General features: G+C 50.6%; 1 protein-coding gene across 6 annotated transcripts in view; it reads left to right on the forward strand.

Moving 5' to 3' along the window:
* CCND3 (cyclin D3) overlaps positions 1-20948 on the forward strand; it is a 37823-nt gene that overhangs the window by 7804 nt on the left and 9071 nt on the right. For 2 of the 6 annotated variants that reach the window (XM_042884263.1, XM_042884259.1), the window contains exon 2: positions 19071-19286. In XM_042884263.1, coding sequence (XP_042740197.1) covers positions 19116-19286 — 171 coding nt within the window. In that variant the 5' untranslated portion in view covers positions 19071-19115. Of the gene's footprint in view, positions 1-1011; positions 1103-15391; positions 15546-17436; positions 17635-19070; positions 19287-20948 lie in introns of those variants that run through there. The other 4 variants (XM_042884262.1, XM_042884260.1, XM_042884261.1 and 1 more) reach the window with 4 other exon arrangements.

Raw genomic sequence — 20948 nt, forward strand, 5'->3', positions numbered from 1 at the left:
TTGCAAAGAGGTTAGGGCTGGTTGGAAGGACTTCGTTAATTTGCCACACAGCAGCTTTTGCAGCAGCACAGGGTGTGTGTTGAGGGGTAGAGACAAATCTGATGACTTCCACGAAGCAGGAAATCTACTCCCTGAGAGCAGGTTGTTCCCTAACTATTAATTAGAGGCTGCTTAAATTTGTTGGAAAGCATGCAATGCTCTGTCAAAGTAAAAATCTTCTCTTCTGCGAGAAGTTCTTGGAATCAGGATTTTGGAGCTGGAACCAAGAACTGGGAGAGCCTTTGCAACCTCACAGGAGCTGGCTTGTTCCTCTGGGATCTGAGCATTTTGCTAAGATGCCTTGGGTTTTGCCATCCAACCTTGCACCAGGTTTCATTTTTGCTCCCACCTCCACGCATCTTTTGCAGTGGATCTGCATGTTAACTCAAGATAGCAGTTTTTCCTATCCCTTCTTTCCTCCCTCCCCTCCACCCCCAACTCACTTATGAAAGCAGATTTGACATGTGCTAGATCCCGAGATTTAAAAAAAAAAAAAAAAGAAAAAAAAAGCATTACAGGAGAATATAAGCAACAGCTCAGGAGGGGAAAGCATTCTGAAAGAGTTGACAAGGCACAACCAGGGTCTGCCTTGGGTGCAGCTGGGAAGGGGCCTTACTTCTGGCAAGCGGTGGTGCCAGGTCTGCTGCTAGGCTCTGGAGGCCTTTTGGCAGAGGTTTTGAAATCTGATTTTTCTTTCTGCAGCCAAGTGAGATTTTTATCAACTTCCTATCTGAGAGCAGAAGTCAGCTGGTGTAGGAGTACTGGCTCGTGTCCTCCTGCCCCATGCCTGTACATGTGGTGGGGGTGGCAAGGGTGCTGGCAATGCAGGACCTGCAGCTTGCGCAAACGGGAGATGAAAGGCAGGGTACAGCCCTGTAGGTCAGTGAGATAGTGTCCTGTTTGCTCTTTCCAACACAGCACAAGCCAATCGTGCTGCATGTAGAACGTGCTCCTGCTTAATCGTTGCTGTGTCCAGTTTCATCTTGCCTTTGTGGCTGATGGCCCACATCAAACTCCTGCACAAAGAGCAGAGCAGCCAATTGCACCAGTTCCTGCAATGGAGGTAAGTCCGAGTGCAGAGACCTCGCTGTTGCCTGCACTCCAGGATGAGTTGAGGCCCAAAACAGCCTTCTTGTGGCCTTGTAGCCTACTGCCACACGTACTGCTCCTGAGAAGTAAAGCACAGTGTGTTCCAGAGAGCTCCATTCTGCATTCTGATGTTCAGTTGCAGCAGAAGTGAGTGGCATTTTACCAGCACAAGGGAGGCAGAGTGGAGCCGGTCCTTGCCTCATGCAGATGCACACAAATCCACTTGGTGTGACCCAGAAGTCATTTGCACAAACTTGCTTCTCAGTGTTCCTTTGCATATGCAGCTGGCACTTTCTCTTGCAAGGGCTTTCCACTTGTAAGTGGTCTGTCTGAAACTCAAGGATTTGGGGATTTGCTGTTTTCAGGACAGATCTGGTTTCTGTATGCACATGTCTTATGGAGGAGCTGGGCTTGGGCAAGCACAGATGGACTTCAGGCTTGTGGAAAGTACCTTTCAAACTATCCCTGTTTAAATTTCTAGCCTGAGCCAGAAAATTAACAGAGGGGAGGTCTGACTTTTTTTTTTTTTTTTTTTTTTTTGTCCTTTGTATTCAATTTAATTCATGATCAGAGCCTGGATCAACCTCTCCACTGGAAATACCCGAGAAAGTCTCTGATTTGGCAGAGATTTCCCCAAATTCTTCAGCTGGGGGTGTGACACTTCTCATTGTTAGCCAAAAAGCATCTCAGCACTTTTTTGTCATCTTACACAGAGCCAGCTGTGGCTGCTCAGGCCACCTCCTCAACCCTGGCCTGATAAGATACTGACATGTAGGTCAGTTGCTCTGCATTGCGTGGCTTGATTGATGTAGGTCTGTGATACCCAGATGATGAGCACCGTCAGAGTAAGTGCAGAGCTTGGCAGAGGAGAGTCTCGGTTCTGATTAGAGCATCTTGCTGTTGCCAGCACGTGTAGTACTGCTACCAGCATGTGCAATGAGGTGTGAGAGCAGCAGAGATGGCACTGGAGCTGGAAGGGTTTACGTATTCATGGCTGTGACAGTGCATGCAGGGAAATAACCACTGAAATGCTTTGTGTGCCACTGTCTGACTTCAAAGGGCTTCTGCCACGTTTGTCTTCTGCCTCACATACATCTGTTGTTTTTTTCTTCTTTTCAATGCAGCTGTTAAAGCTCTTGGAAATTATCAGCTTGCAGTGCTGTAGGGTAAATGCAGGACACAGGGTGGGCCTAAACACAGCGAAATTATTTGATGGCTGAAGACCATCAGTATAATCTCTGCTGCCAGAATGCATTTCAGCTTTGTACATCCAAAGGGGTTTGCAGAGTGAGCTCAGAAGTGTCCATATGCACAGCCAGACAGGTTCCTTAAGAACCTAGCTGGGTCTGCAGGGTCTTGGCAGGCAGCTTTGCAGGTGCAAGAAGTGGCAGGAGATGGAAGTGGAAATTTGTCTGTCTATAAGGCACCACTGTAGTTCTCAGCTGTGCATCCAACCATCAATCTCAGCAGGTGAGCAGAGATCGTTGCTGAGCATCTATTTTCTCCTTCTTAACTTACACTGTGCAGGAAGTAAATAAATACACATACTTCTAATGTGTTTGCCAGCTAAATGCTGGCAGAAGTTAAGTTTGCATATTGTGGGGCTGAATGCTGTTTGCTTAACACTGCATGTGAGCCCATTGAAATTGGTGAGGTCTCAAGGGTCTAACTGGCGGCAAATGCCAGCCCTCTGAGCCCTCTGTGTCTGGCTGTCTCAGTGGCTGGCACGCAGGCACAGCACCCTGTAGCCCTGCTGTCATTAGCCACAGGGTGACCTTTCTGCTCCTTGGCATGCAGCACTCAGACTGAGCACCCATCAGTGCAGGAGGTGCCCATGGTTTGGATGGTTGGAACTGTGAAGATAGGAGTCTGGTCTTTGTTTTGTAGCATCTCTTAACTCCAGACCCCCACTAAGTTCAGGAGCACTATTGCACAGTTCAGTTTATTAGCTAAGTAGGATCAACTCTAATCTCATGCTGTGTATGCCTGAAAATGAAAGATGTACAGCTGCCATGGTTATCAAATTGGTATACAGAGCTGAGTAAATCTGCTGACCCAAGTAGGAGCTTGCAGGGCATGCAGTTAGTGTTCCTGGTGTCTCTGGTTGATTGTTTGCAGTAATGGCTGTCACTGAGATGAATGTGAGTCTCCTCTCCTAGAGATGCATAATTATCTCTGTCCTGAAATGACTCATGCAGGCACTTGGCATCGCTGCATAGCAGCCTATAGGGAGGGATGGGGAATGAATTTTCTTGAGGAATATAAGGAGTCAAAGCAAAAGGTGTCGTGTCAATTTTAGAGCAAAAAGATTGAGGCAGGCATTTGTCAATTTACATAGGCTTTTGGGCTTGACTGGGCTCTCCTGAGTCTCATCCCAGCCTCTGGCACCTGCTTTTCTGGGAGCAAAAGGTTTCTGAGTATTTTAGTTCCTATAGGTGGTGATGTAGCAGCTGCATGCAAGTAGCAGGGGTGCTGTGTGCCTCTAGGATGTTTTCCATTAGTGCTTACGTGTGCCAGTTTCTTCCTCTGCACTGTGTATTATTTTGGATCACCCAAGTTTTTAACCTAGTCACCACTTTCATAAGTAAAAACACAATGCCCATGTTTCCTATCAACTTGGCACCTTTGCTTCTTCACCCAATTCAGTGCAGCAGAAGGGAGAAGCGGCACATCCAGCTCATGTTGGTGGAGAAAATTGTGGCAAAGGCAAAAAGAGGTTTAGCAGCTCCCAGCCATGCCGTACATGAGATTTTGGAAAGGAAATGAAAAGCAACTTTTCCCATGGGAACTACAGAGGGAGGCAAACTGAACTGAATGGAGGTCTCATAAATCAGTGACGTAGGCCTTTGACTTTCTGTGCTGTAGCCTCGGGCAGTTGGTGTTTATATGCCCAGTCAATAATTAAGAAAAAGCGATGAACGTGAAAATGCAGCAATTACAAAAATGCAGAGTTCTATGAAATCTCCTTCCATCAACCTCAAGCAGCAGAAGGGGAAACTGAGGCAACGTGCATGGTGTCAGCTGGCTGGGGGCCATGCAGAACATCAGCCCTGCAGGGAGTGATGAACACGCACCGAAACAGATGTTCTCCTGGATGCTCATCTTCCTCACCTCCGCCCCTAGTGAGGGAGGAAGAGGTTAGGCAGTGTGAGTGGCAGGGACACCTATGTTTTGTTCTGGTTAGCAGCTAAACGTGTGTTGCATGGGTTTTGTTTGTCGAGAAGCAGCAGCAGTATTTGTGCTGCCTGTGTGAATCTAGCTGGCAAAGCACGTTACAGGTATTAACCAATTCATCATCATTAAACTGCAATGATGGGGTTTTCCAAAGCTGTCGCTGTTGGCCTAAGCTGCAGTAGCTGTGATGGGAGAGGAAAAAAAAAATGTTAAGCACATTTAAAATACAAGAGCCTAGGGAGATGTGATTCAGTACGTATGATCTCAATTCTCCATCAGCTGTCATCAGAGTTCCTTCCAGTTTGTCACTGATTAAATGCAGCTTATTTTCACCCAGTTGCAGTAATCAGTTTGTGTCCCCTGCTGCTGTCCCTCCTAAGCTCAGGGCTGGTAGAGGAGTGGATTTTGCTCTGTGCCTTTAGCCTGGATGCCAGCTGAGCGCTTGAAGTCCTGTCCCTTTTGCCCATCATCAGCCCTGGCGTGGGGCTTGGAGGTAAGTCAGGCTTTGTACAGCTCTTAGCACCAAAGTCAATCTCACCCGATCTGTGTGCCTGTTTAGTTCACGGACTTTCTGTCAGCCTGCAGCAGTTAAAAGTGCACTAGTGCACTGCATCTGTCTGTGAATGGATTCTCTTGTCCTGCACTTATATTCCCTGCAAGCTGATCACCTGCTTGGCCTGCAATTGTGATTGCAGAGCTACCTTTAGAAGTGCAGTCAGTGCTGCCTTTTGCCTTCCCTGTGTGTAGGGTAGGGCCCTGCTAATGCCTTAGGCAACCTCTTCCTCTCACCTAGGTGTTAAGAGTCAGTGCTGGGACTTACTTGCAGTTGTTTATTTTCTTTCTTCTCTCGAAGGCAGCTAGATTCTAAGAAACCCAGGCAGGGAAACAGCACAAAGGGACCTTCTTCTTATCTCTGACCTTTCTGGCAGGGATGCTTGTTGTGGGGTGGCCTCCAGGACTCAGATAATTCAGGAGGTGGTGTGCACGATTAGGCATTGAGACACCACCTGCAAAGGCCTGGTAAAGAGCTGCAAGTTGGCAAGCAAAGGGAGAAAATGAATCAAGGAAATCTCTGTGCCAGGAGGTGGTGGAAGGCCTGGGTGGAGGGTGGGGCCCAGCAGGGGCTTTGCAGAAGGGTAACGGGTGTGACTGTGGCCTTTGAGTTCCTTGCTGGTGAGGGCTGCAGTGCTGGAGTGCTGGAGGGTTGCTGCCTGCAGCCTGTGCCCTGCCCTGTGCAAGCCCAGCAGGCCCCTGTTTTACGTTTTTTTTTTCTTTATCAGCATGGAAGTGGGCGAGGGCAAGAGAATGGGTGTCTGTGCTGGCTGTAGGTGTACAGGTTGGGTGCACGTTAAGAATTGTAGTCTGAGGAAGCACATCTCGGAGCCAGGCTTTGAATTCCCATGTCCCAGTCATGCCGTGATGCACGAGGGCCTTGCAGACACTGCCAGGAGCAGCAAAGCCAGGCATTGCCCACTGCCAACAGCTCCTGTGTCTGCTACGAACTGGTTTCCAGAAGGACTGGAGCTTTATGTGGCTGAGGACTGCTTTTCTGTAGCAGAAGTGTTTTGTCTCATTTCTCCCAGGCTGTCTGAAACTTGCAGGAACGTTGCTGGTATCACATCAGCCAGACTTGATTGAGATTGGCCAAAGGCTGAAGAATATATGGAAAGGGAAGGACTGACCCACACAGCGAGATTGCATATGGCTGTTTCTTCACAAAATAAGACTGGAACTCTAAAAGATCTCAGTTTCATCCTGATGGAGAAGAGGAAGATGTTTGTGGGATGGGAAAAATATTTCCTGCCCATCTGCAGTCCTGGAGGGAGACCCGCTGCGGTCAGCCGGGCTGCAGCAGCATGGCTGGACAGACAGACAGACAGGACCACAGGGCATGCTTGTGTCCGGCAGCCTCCGTAAAAATTCCCCTGGTGTTTTGTTTCCCCCTCATCTATGTTTAGGCTGTAGTGACCCAGCTCCAGTTTCCTTTTTTAATTAATGGCAGCACGGAGCTCTGCCCATGCTGCACCAGTTGTGATCTGCTGCTGAGCTGCAGGAGGCTTATTTGCCAGCATCAGGCGAGCTGTAGAAGCACTGATGGCGCACTGACGTGAAGTGCACTGTATTGACATAGCTTCTTTATGGATATGCTAATTTAAAAATAGCTAAATGGCTTTGCCGATCTGATCCCATTGTGTGGCGGGATGAGTAAAGGTTTTTTCTGGGCTGAGGAAGGGAAGAAGTCCATTTCCACACAGCGGCTCCAGTGAAGCAGCTCATGGCCAGCCGGATCTGAGCTGTGCCCTGCGGAGCTGGGCCTGGCAGTGGGCACAAAGGCTGTGCTGGAGGGCTGGTGGCAGGGAGAGCAGCGCCTTTGGCAGCAGCCTGGACTCGAGCAGCTTCACCCAGGAAACCAGGGCCCAAATTGTCCTTGCTTTCCTGTGGCGGTTTCTCATGCGACTCCTTTGTCTGCCTTATCTAGCTGGACTGGCACCTCTTCAGTCTCGCCTTGAGTGCATGGTAGCACTGGGCTCAGATCCGGGGGTGGGGGGCTTCTGTACCATTATGAGGCAAATCATAGCTGCTGCTTCCCCATCGTGGAGCTTGCACCACTTCAAGGAGGCAGGCCACTTCAAAGTGCTGTCTGGGAGCTGTCGCTACAAAAGCTAGCACTCAGCTATTAAAGTCTCCAAATCCTGACTGAAGCTCGTTAATTTACACCAAGTTAATTACTAAGTCCGTTTCCAAGAGTCTGATCTGAGTCGTCCCATTGCTCCGTGTCATTTTCAGGGAGAATTAAATCCTCTGCTTAAATGTTTATAGCATTGCTTTAAAGACATAATTGCGTAGCTTCTTTAGCCTGGGAGTTTTCTACTGTCTTGAAGGCTTTCAGCATCATTAATAAATGAACATATTAATGATTAGTCACCTAAATATGAATGGAGTAGGCTTGGTGCCAGATAAATGCAGCATAAATGCATATGCCCACTCCACTGCACACGTGTACTTTGGAGTCTCTGGCAGCAATCCCACTGAAATCAATGGAGAGTTATGCTCCTCCTTTACTGGGGGGAAGCTGAGGTGCGTGGTCTGTCCAGGCCAACAAGCAAGGCAGGAAGGAGCTACAAAGATAATCCCAAAGCCCCAGTGCTTCCTGGCTCTTTCCAATGTGTGTTTTTTGTTTTTACTATGAACGCTTCTTGCATATTTTTATGCTATTTCTTATTATCTGGATGAGGAAATTAATGTTGCCCATTCTCTCTGGGAAAATTGCTAAGATACTAGAAAATAGAAATTGCTGTGCTGCTGAGACTTAACTCCAAGGAATGCAGAAGAGCCTCCTGTGAGGAGACCAGGGATAATTTGCAAGAGCTGTTACTGATGTCAACTCTGAAGCGTGTGATTTAGCATCTTTTCTTACACTTCTTATAATACAAGATAATCTTGATATCTGAGCCCCTTCTGGCTTGTAATCGTGCTTAGGAATCACAAGAAGTTGGCATTGTAGGCTGGAAAGGAAGTGGCAGGAGCCAGGACTGGTTGTTAGCTGTCAGACCCCAAAAGGTCATGCTTAGGTTGGTGCACTGAGAGGAACGAGCTAGGAGTGCTATTGCAAATGGAAAACATTTCCATGCACTACACTGTTGTCTCTAGGAAACCTTTCAAGCATTCCCAGACCCAGCAATTCACTACCAAGACCCAGATCTCGTTCCTTTCACTACAGATGCCAGTGAAAAGTTTTTTTTTCCAAGTAGAATCTGCTCCTGGCTCCACTGGAGCTGCTCACAGCTTTTGTTCCAAAATGAAGCCCTTCCATATTCAGCTGCGCTTTAGGCAGCAGCACATCTCCTGGTCCGTAAGTGGGTACAAGGGAGCTGCCTGCTAACCCAGCGTGTGGGGCAGGGGATCGACCCATTCCCCCAACAATTGCGTTGTGAATCAAGCACTGAGTGCTAACTGCAAACCTGCGTGCAACTCGTCTGCCCCAGAGCATGACCACAGGAAAGGGACGGTGTCCAAAATAGCAAGCGATGCACTGATGCCCTTCAGCAGTGCCAGGCGAGCCAGCGGACATCAGAGGAGCATTGGACCGTGGAGGGGCTCCCAGAGGCTCTCCTTTCTGCTGGTGCATCTGCTCTCAGCATCAGGCACGGGTCAATCCTCTCAGGCTTTTTTTTGTGTGTGTGTGTTATTTTTGAGCTATTTTCTCAAAGGGACCCAAAGGACCTGGAGTCACTCCAATTTCTGTGGCCAATTGCAGGGTATTCAAGAGATCTAAGTACCAGTGAGGTCTCTTAAATGTCATCTCCCACCACTTCCAAACTTTCTTTTTTCCCTTCAGGGCCTCCTGTTCTTTCCCCCTCTGTAGCAATTAAGAGTTCATCCAGTTCCCAGCTGACCTGGGCTCTTCTGTTAACTCTTGGAGGCAATCTGTGCTCCTGGCCTCAGCATCTCGCAGGGATCAGCTGCTGTGCTGTATGTTTGACTTTCTCCTGAGTTTTTTAGACCATGATTCTCTTGACCCTCTGCACTGCAAGGACTGTCAGCTGCCAAGCAGGGCAAGACCACATAGCCGAGAGGCTGGATCATGCAGGAGGGTTCCCAGGTCACCTCCCAGCATGCTGGGCCTGGCACGTGTTCCCAGATGGCAACCTCAGGGCAGACCATGACTCTCAAAGTCTCTGTTCAGATAACCAGAGCCGTGTGCTGCAGTGGTGACCACAGGATTACGCCTTTAAATCAAACAGCTCTCGTCTGTGTGAAATCTTCATCTTAGATGTGGAATGGGAGGGGCAGCTTTAGAAAAAAAGGCTCAGCTGCCTCCAAGGGTTATCCAGACTCTGTTCTTCCGCCATTGCCTTGAGAACAAAAAGATTTGCTGGCTGCTGAGTGCCTCAGAAAATGCAGCCCTTGATCTAGATCTGATCTAGATCTAGATCTCCCCCCTGCTTCCTTGCCCTCCATTTTCTTTCCCTTTCTGGCTTTCCTAGCATCCATGCATGCATCTTACCAGTTTCTGTCTTGTTTTAGGGTGAGAATTCAAAATCATGTGCCAATTTGACGTTTGCCTTATCTGAATGCAAGAAGCGGTTGGAGCTCAGGTGGGAGGAGAAACAAGTCCCTCTGCTTTCCATCACATGAGCTGCTCAGAGCTCAGCCTGGGAAGCAAAAGTTCCTTGGCTGAATGTGACGGCACCATTTCCTCCTGTCACCTTGCCAGCTGAGCTGCACACATTTGTCATGGAACAAGCAGAACAGTGCATTTCAGTTTCCTTGCTTTGCTCAGTCCTCCACTGGCATCTTCCACCGGCTGCCTGCAGCTCTCTGCCCACGCCATTCTCTCCTGCTTGCCCGGCTGTGCTGGGTGGTAGGGGTCTCTCTCCTTTACTTCCTTCAAGGCTCGTGTTAAGTTCAGGTTGGTCAGGGGACCAGACTGGTCCAAAATGCCAGAGAAGAAAGTGTGAGTCCAAACCAGCATCTCCTGTTTGAGCATCTAAAGCTGCCGGGCCAGCGTTTTTCTGCTGCTTGCAGTGGGCTTTGGAGTGCATATTTGAAGAAGTTTTTATCATCGTAAGTTTCTGGTAGGCCTGGCAAGCATTGTACTCCGTGGTGCCAGTTCTGAGCTGTTGCAGATAATCAGCAGCTGTGACATGGGCTAGTCAGCAGTTCTGTGCTTGCCATTGCTTAGAGCCTGCTCTGGGACTGGCACAGTGGTCCTGGGCAGGGAGTCTCCCCACTGAGGAGGTAATGAGGAGCCAACACCATTTGCAAGGTCCCTTTGTTTGCCAGGCTATGGGAAATCATCCAGAGAGGAGTTTACAGCCCTACATCACAGAGCAGTGGAAAATATGTGCAAGTGAGTGCCATACAGATCAGTGCCTGGGGCAAGAGAGCTGTGTCTATGGCACCAAGCACACAAGAATGTGTCTGAGAGGAGCTCAGCACTGATGTTGTCCCTGCAACATGTTTGATTGTGGTGGAGAGAGCTCTGAGCCCTGGCTTTTGCTGGGAACTGTGGGCTCCCTCTCCAGGTGGCCTTGTCTGCCAGGAGCACCAAGCAAATCCTTTCGGTGCTCCTTGCCCCAGTTTCCCCATCCGTAGGTGAGGATGCTCCTGCACTCCTTTGCAGTCTAAGCACTGCCATCCCATCATCTCTCCTTCCCCAGCTGCTGATGGGGGACAGTTTCAAAACACTGGCAGCAGTTGTGGGTTCTTCAGTGTGACACGGATACTGTGGGCTGATCGCTGTGTGGGAGCACACCCAGCCTGCTTTCGGGTCCTCTGCTCCCATCCATGTGCCCACAGCAGGCTGCTTGCTGTCCTAACGTTAATGCTTGTTTTGAGGACATGGTCTGCCACCTCGCTGCGTAAAGAATGCTGAAGAGCTACAAAAATAAGCTCAGAAGCACTCATGCCTGATTGCAGGAGCCTGTTTGTCAGTTGACAGTGGGAAGGAAGTTGGTGTTTTAATTGCTGCAGGCAGTATCCCTGTAGGAGCCTGACACTGGCGTGGCAGTACCTCTCATTCCCATCCCCTGCGTGTTTCTGCACACACGGAGCAGGAGGGCAACAGGTCTGACTGGGTGGCTGCTGTAGGAATAGTTGAATAGGGCACAGTACCAATTTTTCCAGCTCAGCACAGTCACATAAACCACTATTGATTTCAGCTTACCATTTCAGTGGCTCAGGAGGCAAAAGTATCTTCTCTCACCTCACTGCTGTGGTGCTAGGAGAGGCAGGGCTGTGATGCTATGCTGCAGGGCTCAGAGCAGGCATGGAGCAGCAGGTTGGTGTTGGAAGAAATGGTTAATGTGTCAGGCTGCTGCTTGAATTGCTCCACCAGAGATCTGCCTAAATACAGCAGAAGTGCTCCTTGCTCAGTGATGTGTATTCACTCACAGAGTGTGTCTCATTAGCATGTTGTTAATGTCAGTAATTATTGATGATACGAATGCAGGAGCATATGTAGATAATATACAACTAGCAGAAGTGCCGGGAGAAATGCATCCATATGTTATGATGGATATTAGCATCTCAGTGAAGTTGATCTTCTTCTATCTGCTGAGATGTGTGGAGGGACCGGGATGTGGCAGTCACAAGAAACACGGTGACATCTGTGCCCCTGGGAGGGGTGTTGATGAGCACACTGATACTCAGCAAAAGAGACTTCCGAGAGATGCCTTGTGCTGCTGTGTGAATTGTATCTGATTTCCATTTACTAACACAGAGGTTTGACATTTTGCCTTTGCCCGTAATTAATTGCTGTGCCTTGTAGGTCCTCAAAGTTTTCCTTTTCTGGCTGCCATCTGAACTGCTGCATGTGTTCCACACTGCCCAGGTAGAGGGGACGCATTCTGTCTTAAATGCATTGACCTACTGTGTGCCAAAGCAGTTTGGCTGCAAAGACGGGGCTCTAGGGCTGCCGTTGGGGCTGCAGGGCCGGGGATCTGCCATGCACAGACGTGGGCTGGGAGCAGCTCAGCTCAGTGCCCACTGCCATCTGAGCGAGGCGGCGTTGGTGCAGGATGTTTCCTTTCAGTTACAGCAGGGTGTGAAGCGAGGGCAGCCAGCAGGCTCACAGTAAAGGCTTGCCTGCAAGGTCTGCCTCCAGTTCAGAGCTCTTGTAGGCTGTGCTCAGGCAGTGCTGGAAGGGAGCAGCGAGCCAGGTGCACTGCGAGTGGGGAAGTCAGGGAGTATCAATCTGTTTCTTTCCTTCCCCTAAACACTCCTAGGCCCACACACACATTGTCCTGTCCTGCCTCCCTCCAAGGACTCGGACCTGGCACAGGCTCAGCTCTGATGACATTCCTGTCTTCCCGTCACTGGCACTGCGGAATCTCTGCAGCCGGAGAGCTCAGTCTGCTCAGGCCCAGCCTGCACCCCTCACTGGAGCAGCAGTGTGATGCTGCTGTTATCCTCTGCTTGTCTAAAGGGGAACGAGGACCAGTGTCCCCTCCAGCCTTGTGCAGAGACGTGCCCCTTCTTCTCCAGCTGGCCGTCCGAGTTAAACCCAGCCCTCCTGACCGCCAGCCCGCTGTGCTGCCTCACAGTGCTGGCTGTGGCCTTGCTGCTGTGCTCTGCTGCCCGCCCTGCTGTTCTGGGAAGAGTGGCCGTGGGCAAGAACCCAGGGAGCAGCCGTGGCAGTCCTATGGCATACCTGGCTGCAGTATGCAGCGCTGAGTGCAGATCTCCAAAGTCTTCCCTTCTCCCTGCTGTATTCCGGCTGGGCCAGTCCCCTGCCTCATCACTTCCCTTTCTGCAGTGCAGCCCATGGCAAATTCTGCCTGTGCTGATGGGAGCTGTTGTGCTGGCTCCAGCTGGCGCTAGCAGACAGGCCGTAGGTACTGGCACTGTCATGTCAAATGAGAGATGCCACGCAACCCAACGTGCTTAGAAAAGCCCAAACGCATCCAGTCTGCTGAACAGGGCACGTGAGACATACGTAGACAAGAAGATCATCTCAGGGCAGGGAATGAAAAGGGCAGGAAGGATGGGCATGGGAAGGGTGCTTGAAAAAATACATATTTTATGTGTAAAATTTTGGGGTGGTATTTTTTAACAATTTGCATAATTGGCTACCACAGATATTCCCCTGAAATTAACTAAATATATCACAAGTGGGGGCTTTCCAAGCCCTGTTAGCTTTCTGAAATTGATTGGTTTCAACTTTGCCTTTTTTTTTTTTTTTTTTTTTTTTTTTAGTCTTTCTTTCAGCAGAATTGGGCAGGTTTCTGAAATGTCTGATTTAGGAGCAAAACTGAGCATTCACCTGGGGCTGCTCAGTGTGCCATGAGCCTGAGTCAATGACAATGGAGCTTAATTTTAGAATTTGTTAGGAAAAGGGAACCGGGGCAGAAAACAGCTGCTGAAATGACAGTTGAAGACCGACTTGTTTTAATGCTTTTTGTAGAAAGTCAGGTGGAGCTGCATTTAATGGTTAGCTGTGGCAATCTGTCCTGGCTCCACTGGGGTCAGATCTGGCCCAGCTGCTCTGAAATGGAGACGCCCCAAAGCCATGACTGCATCTGGAAATCTTCTCCTAACGGATTTGCCAAAAGGGACTCGTTGGTGAAGTTCTCGTGTATGACTGCATCTCTCTGTTCCTGCTTGCACCTCTTTGCTGTCGGCAGGAATGGGCGCATGTGGGTGTAGAAGCCATGGATGTAACAAACTCAGCACTTTTATTTCCATTTAAACGGAGGACTGGTCCGAATTACAGCAAAAGCTGCTCTAATATGGGGAGTGAAACTGACAGGAAGGTTGTATTTTGACCTTAGGAACACGGAGCTTTGTTCAGTAGGCTGGCGTACACCAGAGCCGGCCGTATCAGAGCGCTGCGGACAGTCGGTATTCAGATGATATCACTCTGAACTAATTAGTTGTACTCAAAAGTCTGACCAAGTCAGAGGAAAGGGAATGCAGTGGTTGCCAGTAATGGGAAAGCTATTAGGAAACACATCCCCTGGGTTAAATCCTGCAGCGTTACATTTTCCCAACTGCGCTTCAGTTCAGTGAAAGCTTTTTTCTTTTTTTTTTTACCCCCCGAATTTTAAGAATGAATGAGATATGAGATAAGAGAGAGGGCTGCTATGGGGAGGAGCAGCTGTCTCACGTCGAAGCATGGGAGCAGGACTGGGAAACACTCAGCTCCCCTGCATGGAGAGCCAGGGAACGGCTGCAGGAGCACGATGCTGTGCCCTAGAGTGCTGTCCTGCGAACACAGCCTGTCTTCGTGGGCACTGCTAAGGAAAACTGGATGTGAAATACAACAGATTGAGGGGCTTTGAAATCCTTAAAGCAGAAAGGGTGAAATACCGCCTGCGCTCTTCCCCTCTCATGCACAAAATGGTACCTGCTTTTCATTTTATTTGGGGGATTTCCTATAGCAAATCATATGGTTATTTGTTCATTGGATTTGGTTTGATGTATGTTGAGCAGTTTCGTGTTGATGTCACTGCTGACACTGTAGTTGCAGTATGACCAAGGACGAGGATGGCTTAGATCTTGGTAGATCAAAACTGGATGGGAGGCAGCTCTAAATGCATCAGAAAGCAGTGTGGAAAAAATACAGCTTCATTGAGAGCCTTTGGAACTACATCCTCCACCGATACCAAGTGATGTAGCTGGAAATTCCTGCAGAGAAGAGCTTTCAGAAATACCCTTTCTCGATGGCCATCCCAGCCATGCCCACCACAATCAGCCCTGCATTCGCATCGCCCCTTTAAAAGCCCCAGCTGCTGGTCAGTCTTCGCAATTCGTCCAAAGCATACCAAGAAAATGAGCCTGCTCTGTGATTCAGCAAAGAACAACACTGCTGGTTGGAGGTCCTGGAAGTCTGGAGGCTATCTGTTTTTTAATTTTTACTCTGAAGGAATTTCCTTTTTTAATGCTGCTGTGCTGTCTGTTGCCAGGGCCAGGAAGCTGACTATCTACGGGCAGCAGTGACCAAAATTTGGCTTTCCTGGAATTTTCTCTTTCCCCTCTGCACACCCACACAATAGGCTTCTGGGGACGCCCTCAGCCTGTAATTTGCCTTCCTAGCCTGATAATGTGGCTTGCAGAGGCACTGGTTTTGCCAAGTCATCATCTGGAAGGAAACTTTCTTATGCAACTGGCTTCGTTCTCCCCGTGGGCCACAGTTGCCACCAAGCCCAGCTCCGGCCAGAGGGGCTGCCCTGCAGACACGGGGGAACATGGGAGCAAGACCATGAAGTCTGGAAAAGGGCCCGGAACTTTCAATTTCAAAAGACACAGCCCAGAAACCAGAAGGACCAAGAACCCAGTGCTGTGGTTTCCCTTTGCCTGACTAGAGAAAATAGCTGCTATTTTTACTAAAAATGTGGGACGTGGGGCCCTTCTCTTCCCCTGCACAAATGGGGGCCGCTCACAATGAGGGAACGGGGGAGTGGAGCTGGGGGTCGTCCCAGGTGAAAACCAGCAGGCTGCCCAACACAGACCTCTCCCGTGGATTCTTCAAATATTTCTTGCCCACACCACGGGAAGATTTATTTGTAGGGTGAAAGAAAAATGAACTGGAAGAGGGATTTGGGAATCTCACCTCACCTACAGAAATCCCTCTTTCTCTTTTCAGGGAAGGGGTGGAATTGATCGGATTCATTCTGCTGTCGCCCTTTCTTTTCTCCAGCTCTGCATCACTGCTGTGTGGTATTCTGAGGGCATTCATCACAACAAATTGATACAGTGGCATCAGTCAGCAAATGAAAGCCGTCTGTGTGAGTGCAGAGGTGGGATCCCCACGTGTGAGATGTACTGATGTTCTATATGTGACCTTTGTGTTCAGTGTCGTGAGTGGTATTGCAAATCTCTAAACTGATCAAAAAGATGTTTTTCATTTTCAGTGTGGAAAAAGAGAACAAAGATTTCAGTCTTGTTTTACTTATTAACTTTGTGTGTTCATTCTTCATTAAAAGACTTTTCAGGTGGCTGAAAATACAAAAACGTACTGAGCGTGTCAAAATGACACCCATAGAAAGGAGTTATTGGGGGCAGTAGCTGTTGTGGCAAATCAGTTCACTGCTAGCTCCCTTGGTTCTTTGTTCCTCACCCTAAACGTATGTACAGGCATACATACTAAAGAATAACTCCAGCAGAACTGCCCAGAGATGTTCCTGAACCCTCTTTAGATGACGCTGCATCCCAAAAGCCCTCCATTATTCTGTTCCTTGTGGAGCACAAGCAATTGTCTTCCCAGGACTGCAGATAGATTGCTGCTGTGAATTGGATTTGGGTTTATCTCCATCCAGTTCTGTGTATCTTTCCTCAGCACATCAGAATGCGATATATAATGCTATATTTGAATAAGTGCCCCATGCACAGATGTGGTTCAGCAGCGCGTGCTGCAAGGTGCTTCTTTTCAAAGGTTAAGACAGGTAGAAATGTCAGGGAATTGTGCAGTCCAGCAGTGAGAGACATGGCTGACGTGCGTTGTGTTTCCCACCTCTGACATTTGTGGCTGTAACCCATTGCTGCAGCAGATGCCGCGTTGCAGCACCGTCCCAGGAGGGCACATTGCCTCCATCGCTGGTTTTGTGAACGTCCATAAAAATGGACCTCTAGAGCTTGAATTCTTTTAATTTTCAGACTCAAAGACAAACCTTGACATCCCAACTGCAGAATCTGCTGTGCGTTTTAGAGGCTGTTTTCTGGTGCAGTAGCAAAGTTGAGACATCCCAGTTTTTGTAGATGCTTAGAAACTGCATGGAGCAATGTGGGTGGGTGTGTGTCCTGCTGCCTTCAACTTCCCATGCCACAAAGCAGTTACTGCTGGGCCAGGTGCAAGCAGACTGAACAAAGTACCAGCCCAGGACAAAAACCCTGTGCTGCAGAAGGCACACTGCAGAGTTATTTGAAAGACTTCAGCTTCCCTGAAAATTCCTGAAGAAGTTGCTCAGGGTACAATTTGCAAAGGTATTTCCAAACTATTGTTCATTGTTCTGCAAAAACAGCGGAGCCCTGCAAGGCCTTATCTCTGCAGACACTGAGGTTGCTATCTGCTGAGGAGCTGCACCAGTCACAACGCGAGGGTAACTTTTGGAAGACAGCAGCCTAAGTACAGACTGGCTCCGAGTTGTGTACACAGCTGATTATTTTCCTAGCCTTGAAAGGCTCTGGCCACAAAAAGCAGGGGAAGGAATAGGACTGAACGCTGAAAAATTACTGTTAGAAACAGTAATGACGGGCTTGATGTGCATTCCTTGTGGGCTTGGGGACCGTCCCTTTGGAGCCTGCCTGGACATCCCTCGCCCTCACGGGCACTTCTGCCTCGCCGAGGCACCGGGAGCAGCTCCTGCAAACCGAACGGACCCGGGGGGGGGCACGCGGCCGCCGGATGGGCCGGGACAGACCCGGGGGCGGCCGCTCCCCGCCTCCCCCCAACATGGCAGCGGCTCCCGCGGCCGCCCCACGTGCTGCCAGCCCGCCGCGCGCCGCGAGCCCCGCCACTTGGGGGGGCGTGGCCACCTCCGGCTTTCGGCGCGTTACGCCGAAGTTGCCCGCCGATTGGCTGCGAGCGCCGAGGCCCCGCCCCGCCGAGCCGAGGCCCCGCCTCCCGGCGCGCCTCCCGCTCCCGGCGTCTCGCGGCCGCAGCAGCGGAGCCGGCGTTGCCCGCCCGCGCCCATGGAGCTGCTGTGCGTGGAACCCGCGGCTCGAGTACCGCGCGCCGGGCGCGACCCGCAGCTGCTGGGGGACCGGCGGGTGCTGCAGAACCTGCTGAGCCAGGAGGAGCGTTACAGCCCCCGCGTCTCCTATTTCCAATGCGTGCAGCGCGAGATCAAGCCATACATGCGGAAAATGCTGGCGTTCTGGATGCTGGAGGTACGGCCCCCGCCGGCGCCTCCTCTACGCCTCCGCGCGCAGCTCCTGGCCCTGGCACCGGCGCTTTCTTGCACCCGTCGTCACTCCCCGCAAGTCCCCGCGCCGGCGGGAAGGAGGCGGCGAGAGGCGGAGAGGAGAGCAGCTCCCGGCACGGTCCTTCGTGCGGCGTGCGGGGCGGCCCGGGGGGCGGCGGGGACGTGTCCGTCCTGCTGCGGCTCCGGTGTACGGGGTGGGGGACGGGGGGGAGCGAGGGGGCAGCGCTTGTGCTGGAAGCGATCGCCCCGAGCTGTGCACCCCATGCGCTCCCGATAACGTTCTGGGAGCCCCAACCGCACCGTGCTCCCCAAAAAGCGCCCACGGAGGGGGGGCTGAGCGGCGATGGCGGTGCGGAGGATCGCGTGTCCTGCGCGGGGCCGAGTACGCCTCGTTAAAAGGGGGAAATAATATCGCTAGCGTTTCCTTCCCTAAATGAAAAACGAATGCGGCTCTGTAGGATGCGCTGCAGAGAGGGACGCCTCGGGGATCTCTTGGTGAGGCGGTCGGAGCGTGCCGTCAGCAAGCACAGAAAGAAAGAACATTCTGCAAAAAGCAGATGACTTTGGATCAAGCCCGCTGCTTTTCATCGGAAAGAAACGATGGGGCACGGTGCTTTTAGCGAGTGTGTTTGTTCTTGTTCCTATTAGCATTGTCCTGTTTCTGCCATTCCCTTTCTGAGAAGGTTAGTTAGACAAACGCTGCTTTGGAGCCTGTTGCTGGGGAGCTCAGAAGGCTGTCAAAAAGTAGGTGACACCTGGCACTGCTCCCAGCACTGTGTGCAGCCCATGCAGGGTCGCTGCTGGGGAAGCACAGTGCTGCCTGAGGAGAAACTTCAATATCTGTATGGCTGTGACTGGTGCTGCGGTGCTGACTGATCAGAGCAAAGGACTGGGATGGAGAGCCCTGGGGTTCTGCTTGTGGTGGTGATGCCAGTGTGGCTGAGGGACGTTTGGGGCTGGCTGGGGATGCTGCACAAGCGGCTCCCCAGCTGGGCGCTGCTGGCAGTGTGAGTTTCCCCCATGGTCAAAACTCTCCGAGGCGGCTCAGCTGTCAGCAGGCATCCCCAGCAGAAGTTACTAGGCTGCAAATGAAGCAATTGGGCTCTTTTTAACCACATTCAAGTTCTGCAGGAAGAAATGAATGAAGGCATACAGCTTTGGTGGAATCTGTTGCTATTGTGGAAGCTGTAGACTTAACACCTGTAGCTCATTTGCACCTTTGCACTGCGGTGCTGCCATAGCTCTGCAGATAGGTGTGAAACACCATCCTGACCAGAACCTTTGAAGTTGCGGTCAGGCAGGATCTGGGGAGTCCGGTGCTGATTAAAATTTCCTTTTTTTTTTTCTTTCTTTTTTTCTCAGTTGGTTTTCTTTCTTTTTTTCTCAATTGGTTTTTCTCAGGTGTGCGAGGAGCAGAAATGTGAAGAGGAGGTGTTCCCTTTGGCCATGAATTACGTGGATCGCTACCTGTCATCTGTCCCCGTGCGGAAGAATCACTTGCAGCTTCTGGGGGCAGTCTGCATGCTGCTGGCTTCCAAGCTGCGGGAAACCATGCCCCTTACTGTGGAGAAGCTCTGCATCTACACAGACAACTCCATCACGCCTCAGCAGCTCCTGGTAACCACCCCTATCTCTAAGGGCTCTCCAGCCCCTCCCCAGCCCTTTTATCTCCTGCGTGCTGCTGCTTGGCAGAATACCTGCCCCTGTGTCTCCTTGTGCTTTTTGTCCCATTTCTCCACCTTCCTCTTGGTTCCCCAACCAACCATCTCACCTCTTTGCCTTGGTGGGTTTGATGTCTGTAGGTGGAGACTTTTCTCCTTGGCACAGCCTCTCTCCCTGTTGTGGAAAGCAGGGTTGTCACCTCCACATTACAGAGAAACTTCCTGTGCCTTACGTGCTGGCTGCCAGCACAGAGCTTGCTCCTGAACGTGCTCATGAGTGAGCTCTGGGGAACAAAGGCCGCGTCTGCACTGCAGCGGAGCAGCAGGCAGGTGCTGGAGTGTGCCCTGTGCTCTGCTCCAGCTGCAGTGCACCCTGCTCCTGGGCATGGCGTGGGAGCTACATTTCCACCCTGCTGGGGAAATGAAGCCTTAGGTGCAGAGTTACCCAGTGGAGTGGGTGGCAGCAGGATGACCTCGGAGCTGGCTTGCTGGGTTGCACCGTCCGGGCTGCCGGCGCTGCTGTGGTGATGGCAGTGCTGGGAGCTTGCTGCTGCCCAGGCCCTGCTTCAAGCCTTGAGTTAAAGCAGGGCTGCTCTGCTTAGTTCCATCAGACACTTGGGCACTAGCTGCATAGGCTTTGAAAGGCAGAACGTTTTCTGGTCTGATAAAAGATCCTAACCTCTGAATTCAGTTTTGCTGATGGGGAATGGAACCAGAGAACCCCTTTATTTGGGGACCTCCCGTGCTGCTGGGTCAAAGCTCTCAGGAGGAAACGGCCACCTCGATTCGAGTAATAAACATCCCCGGAGGTTTATCTGTGAGAGTTTCTCAGGGTTAGTCATCGCTGTATTAAATATCTGTTTTTCTGGGCTGGTGGTGGGTGAAGTGGTCTAAGCATGATTTGTCCCCGAGGTGGGGACAGAACTTTCAGGTGTGAATCAGAAGGCAGGTCTGCAATGGGCTTTGCTCTGACTGTGGGTTTTCCAAGTGCCAGTGAAGGTTGGGGAAAACCCCCTCCCCTCCATACATCTCTCCCTTTAGTTATTTGCAGGTGTTGTTGCCTTCTCTAGCAGTCATGAAGTAGAATCATAGAATCCTTAGTGTTGGAAGGGATCTTTAAAGGTCATCTAGTCCAACTCCCCTGCAGTGAACAGGGATGTGCTCAGCTAGATCAGGTTGTACACAGATCATTGCCTTGAGTAACAGTGAGAAATGCAGAGGGGATGCTCATGCTCATTGCTGATTCGGATGCTGAGCTAGAGCTGCCATAAAAGCCATGCCATGGTTTTGTCCAACTGTCAGCAAGATTTCATCCTGGAGAGCAACTTCTTACCTGGCAGTGGATTCTTCACGTGCATCTTCCTGGGATTGGAGTCCATCACATACCAGCCTGTAACAGAAGGGTTCCTCTTGGCACAGTGTCAGTAACTCCCATGTTTCTGTCTCCTTTTCCTACCACTGTCATTACCCCTGCAGGTGAGGGGCAGTGATCACAGCAGATCCTAATGGTTTCTGCAGCAGTGATCTTGGGCCACAAAGGGATGGCAGATACCACATCTTCTGCAGATTCTTGTTTATTTGAAGACTCCTTTTTGGCGCAGGTTTTCTCTGTCAATCA

The sequence above is a fragment of the Lagopus leucura genome, unplaced genomic scaffold (genome assembly GCF_019238085.1).
Source record: "Lagopus leucura isolate 7727_CA_CO unplaced genomic scaffold, USGS_WTPT01 Super-Scaffold_100043, whole genome shotgun sequence".
Classification (NCBI taxonomy): domain Eukaryota; kingdom Metazoa; phylum Chordata; class Aves; order Galliformes; family Phasianidae; genus Lagopus; species Lagopus leucura.